At 34.5% G+C, this 5,549-nt stretch overlaps 1 protein-coding gene across 1 annotated transcript in view; it reads left to right on the top strand.

Annotated features, from left to right (window-relative positions):
• The window catches only part of LOC107873157, a gene marked incomplete in the record, with an annotated part of 24,882 nt that extends 19,743 nt beyond the window's left edge, over nucleotides 1–5,139 (top strand). Inside the window, 1 exon segment of the mRNA XM_047414927.1 lies at nucleotides 4,893–5,139. Coding sequence (XP_047270883.1) covers nucleotides 4,893–4,989 — 97 coding nt within the window.
• Between the last annotated feature and the right edge of the window lie 410 nt (nucleotides 5,140–5,549).

The raw sequence follows: 5,549 nt of genomic DNA, 5'->3' as shown, positions 1-5,549 counted from the left end.
CGATTTTTTTAAAAATAAATTAAAAAAGAATTTTTAAAACCGACCACAAGTGGCCGGTTTTTAAAAATATTTTTCAATTATTTTTTTTAAAAAAGACTGACGACTAGTGGTCGGTTTTGTTATTTTTTTAATTTTTATTTGTAAGATAAATAAAAAATAATATAAAAATTATTGAAATAATTATTTTGCTTTTTTAAAATATAAAAGCAACCACAGGTGGAGCTTTTTAAGAAAAAAAATAATTTAAAAAACCAACCACTGTGATTGGTTTTTTCCGACTACAATGTGTGATCGGTTTTTTGTGGTCGTTTTCTCAGTTTTTTTTAGTAGTGTTCGTCCTACCTTTGTAGCTTCGTGCTCATTTATATCACTTCTATTGTAAGTATCAACTGATAACAGCTGCCAAGTTAGACTTAGTTATTGTCTGCCATCTTTACTTGAACAACTTCTGGAGATAGAAGAGAGTATCATCGGCTTAACACTTCCGGAAGAATAGTAACATCTGGAAATTGTGTGATCTTTCCCGGACCTTATTGTTGTTACTATATAGGATTTGTGCAAGAAAATGGACCTTTTAGATTGGTTTACAGCACATAACAACAACCAGAGGATTCTCTGATCGTAGTACTGCAGGTTCTTATCACAGTGCAGGTTTCTTCAATCTCCTGCTCAATCTTGTGTCCTGAACTATTCTTAGATATGTTTATGAGTTGAAGTTGCAAAAGCTGTGTTTACATACCCTTCCAACTATGAAATTTAAATCGACTAAAAGTGAAATTGAGAGTGCTGGTATGCGAAAGGTTGCCTTGGTGCTAGACTTTTCTAAGGGTGGCCTAAAAACACATAGTTCCTAATTTAGTTTTTCTGAACGTTTGTTTGTTTGGATGCTACAAATGCAAATTAGCTCTTTATTTTCTTATAAAAGATACATGAGTAAAGAAGAAATTTTTGTGTCTTAGTTTGCTAATCAAGCCTACAAGTAGGTATAGGTAAGCGGGTCTAACTTAACTCCCTTCATTGAAAAATTAAGTTGCGCAAAGCCATTCTCTTTTTAAAAAAAAGTATCTTGGCGCAAATGGGTAAAAACGATCTTACTTTTTGTGGTTGTATAAAAAGCTGGATCCCATGAAAAGGCAAGAATTCTTGTAAAATGGCAAAGGGGGTTAAAAAAAATTGTCTGCTCATGACTGCTATTTTCTGTTATGGGAATTTGTTTTAACAACTCCACAGTTCCTTTTAATGAGCTACACCATCATTTGTTTTTCATCTTAACCAAGAAATAAGTTTGGGATTGAAAGATATGTACTGTATTACTTCTAGAACTGATCATTTGCTATATTAGTTTTGGTTACTTGAAGAGCTCTGTTATTTGATTTGATATGTCGTTTTGAAGTTCCTATATGTCACGTCTCACTCATTTCGGTTCTCTTATGCATATAGGTATATCTTGATCGCTTCTATCTTTTTACTTTCTTGTGTATTATGTACCCACATAATTCAGTGTCTTCTGATTCTCTAGATGCATCCTCCACTAAATTCACGGGATACAAGCGAACTACAGATTTGGAGAAGAAAGCTAATGTCTTTATGTTCAACACAATGAATAGTTCATACTGAAACATGTAGTAGTTTCCCCGCGTAATATTTGAGTTAAGCTGAAACATACATTCTGATAATTAAGTGGCTAGATCTGATATTCAAAATATGCAGACGAAAGAAGGAAATAGAGATTTACCAATCATAATCACGTTTCTCTCCTTCCGTACATGCCAGCAGAACCTCTAATCCACTCTTTGATTGCTTCACTGATCCAATTAAAAGCCTTTCCAGCTTAACTGAAACTGCAGGCATCGAGCAACTAAAACAACTTGAAAATACATAAATGAAAAAGTCAAGCACTGAGAAGAGTTAACCTTAATATGCGAAAATCAAGAGTAGCATAGTTTCGGACTATTTTGACGAATAAAAATTACACAGCTAGGTGATTCTATCTATTTTGGTTGTCAAAGCTATAGCCTGAGGTTTGCCTTTTTCCCCTTTAGTTCTTTAAATTGTTTTTGTTGTTGCCATTTTCTTTTGTCACATTTAAGATCAAGAATTGCTGGTTTTTGTGTTTCTCCATTGTTGAATCATGGATCTTCACCAGAAAGCTTTTGTAAATACAATTATTACTAACTTTAGCAATAATCATGATGTCTTTAAGTCAGACATGCTTTGTTCCTTCTTTGATTATATATTGCAGCTTTAAACTTTATGTTGCCCCCTCTTTCACCTACCAAAACTCTATATTACCTCCTTTAGGTATATTTTTATTCCTCTATCTGTAACTTTATTCTAAAAACACTCTATTCCAGCGGTAGCTTTGCTAATTTCCGAGTATCCTTTTCTACTATTGTTACTAAGTCTTAGGCAATTTCCTATTTTCCTTGGGTTTACAAAGCCTATGCTTGGTAAAATGTCTATGTATTCCCGCACAAGTTAGATGATGTTGGTAGTATATTCAACAAGTTATTCTATAGCTTATGGTTAGTTTCCAAGATTGTCTTATTTGACTTCAACGGTTTTTAATCATATCCTATGACCTCAAGTTTTATTCTTACCATATTCATTCAGGTTTACTTGCAGGAACTGTTGTTGTTTTTTTGTCGACTTATGCCTACTGAAAAAGGATAAGCTTTTTTTTTTTGGTAGCTCTAAATCGCCACACTTCTGCTCAATATGAATGACCAGTCGTCCAAAATTAGAGCGGTATAACAAATGCAATGCAGCTGTGTAGCAACTTTTTGTGCCACCTTACTGCTCTTGATTTAGCGGCAATGAAATCTCCCGCTTTCAGGTAAACTTCCATATATGCATGTCTATTTATTAAGGTAGCTTTACTTTACTTTGATGTCACAATTGTTTCAGTAGTCGTACTTTTGAGTTATGTTTTGCGTATTTCATGCAGTAAGTACTGCCAACATTTTCCACCTTCTCAATGGGACTAATATTTATTTTTTTACCTTAGGTATGCTATTACTCTTTTTGGGAACGCAAAAGCTTGGCTAGACTTTAACACCACCATCTTACCATTGTACATTTGGAATGTGATCGTGGTGTGGCTAACTGCTAGCTTTTTCAGGATAGTATTGTAATGGCTACTAAATCAATGCTCCCAGCAATTTGACTGGATAAAAACTTGTGGTTATTGTAAATATTGTTTAATATATATATATATATATATAAATATATATTATATTCCTTTCCCTCCCATTGTACCGAAGTTGTTGTTGCTGCAGCGGCACTAGTGTCTGCTCACCCAACACATAAACACAAAACCATTGTAAAAGTAAGTGTCATCAGTGCCTCCATCACAATTTATATCGCAACTAAAACTTCATATATTCTAAGCTAAGCCTTGGCTCAACACTAAAAGGTACCAACCGTATCACTGAGGTCACAGAGTCTCAGGCAGCAGAAATAATTCCATGCAAAAATGCAAGATAAGGCTCAAGGGCAATAGATCCTTTTGGCGGAAAATTACGCGGTTTATACATGGTTAAAATCAATGTTTATGCATATATAGTAGATGTTGAACCTCCTTTGGCTTCTTCATGTGTTTATGTTCCATATTTTGAACCCCCTTAGTGAGATCCCTAAGACCCAATATGGCCTGGCCATTCTCCGTACCATGCACATAGCCGGAACTTAATGCACCAGCTGTCCTTTGGAGCTTAATGCACCAGCTGTGCTTTTCTATAAGTGTAATCCAATATTTCAAACCGTTTGACACCGCTCCATTAACATTATACTATACAACTTTCACAAATTTGGAGAGTTCAAATTCATTTTATACTCATATTTCTAAACTTTGACATAATGTTCAACAAACATCCAATTGTTCAACTAAATTTTGAACTTTCAAATGCAACCATATTCGCCATCTAATGTGAAATGGGACCATGAAAAATTCCAACTAACATAGCGAGCACATAAGTGCACTGAGTTGTCCTTTTCTACAAGTTTATATAATCCAATATTCCAAATGGTTTGACACCATTCCGTTAACTACATTATACTACACAACTTTCACAAGTATGGATGGGTAACAAGACAACGCACTACTATCTACTAACCTCCTAACCTCTTCAATGTCATTGTATACAACTTTCATTGACTTGGAGATTTCAATCTCATTTACTACTCAAAGTTTGAAACTTCAACTGTTTACTTAAGTATAAATACACCCATAATGAAATTTTGTTATTAAAATTCCAACTAACACAGCAAGCACATAGTGCACCGAGTTGTCCTTCTTTATAAGTGACCCAACTTTTGACCTCGACTTAAGATCCAACTCCCGATCGTGAAATAAAATTATTTATCGTGTTTCGAAATTAAAGCAATAATAAAATTGCAATGCCTGCTAATAACACTATTATACGTAGAGAGGTAATAGGAGATTACCTCTCTACATATAAATTTTACTTTTGATGTGGTGTGATCACTTCCAATACATACATATATACTTTACACAATTGAAGCTCATTTAAGTATTTGAAGATACTTTGCTCCTTTGTATTCCAAAGGTCATTTCTGTATTCCTCTCTCTCCCACAACTTATTTTGATCTGCGCCAAGTAAAATTACTAAGGGATAAAACGTTCTTTGCTCAAAGGTTCTCCTTTCGCATAAAGAGATCAAACCCAAGACCTTTGGTTAATGGTTCAAGATTCTAACCATCACATCACATCCATGTTAATAGCATAGATGGCAATGGATGTACTGGTGCTCCATATCCGCTGATCTGAAACTTTAAATCTGCCTCTGCTCATTGAATAGTGTGCTTTGTTTATTTATTACTACTTATCCCATTCATGGTTATATATTTACAAGAAATTATTTGGATACTAGGATTATAATGGGCATTGCATTCACATTGCTGGTAGCTGAAACATTGTCAAATGGGATGGCAAGAAAATCTTGTGGCATATCGCACATAAGAAACTGAATCAAGCTGGATGCCGAGCTCAGTGCTCCATACGAGAGAAATGAAAGCAGAGCAGTTAAGTGTGATGGCAGGTTTCTCTACTATAAAATATTACTTAGAACTCATCACTATGTAACTGCATTTGGACTAGCTTTCATTGACAGCCAAAATAAGGATAAAATGAAATATCAGGCCCGTGCTTACCATCTAGTTTTATAATAAATACATAATCTTTCACTACTTAATTTTTTTTTACTAAATTTGGTTTCAGATACACTCCCCTTTCATATTTGGCTAAGCTCTTAAAAAAAAAGAAAACCTATCACACACCTCCACCAATAAAATCAACCACACCACTGTACAATTCCGACTGGAAACCACCAAATAGCCAAAAAAATTCACCTCTCTCTCCACTCTCTCATTTTTGTTCCCCCGGAGAAGCAATCGCATGCAGTTGGTAGAGACTTGTTGAATAAATCAGTCAAATTGTTACTTGAATGAATTTGTTGCATGTTTATATCACCATTTTTTTGGAGTTCATGTGTGTAAAAAAGCTTTGGCAAAATGTGTTTTATTCTACC

This window comes from Capsicum annuum, chromosome 6, assembly GCF_002878395.1.
Source record: "Capsicum annuum cultivar UCD-10X-F1 chromosome 6, UCD10Xv1.1, whole genome shotgun sequence".
Taxonomy (NCBI): domain Eukaryota; kingdom Viridiplantae; phylum Streptophyta; class Magnoliopsida; order Solanales; family Solanaceae; genus Capsicum; species Capsicum annuum.
This window is presented reverse-complemented; position numbering and strand designations above follow the sequence as displayed.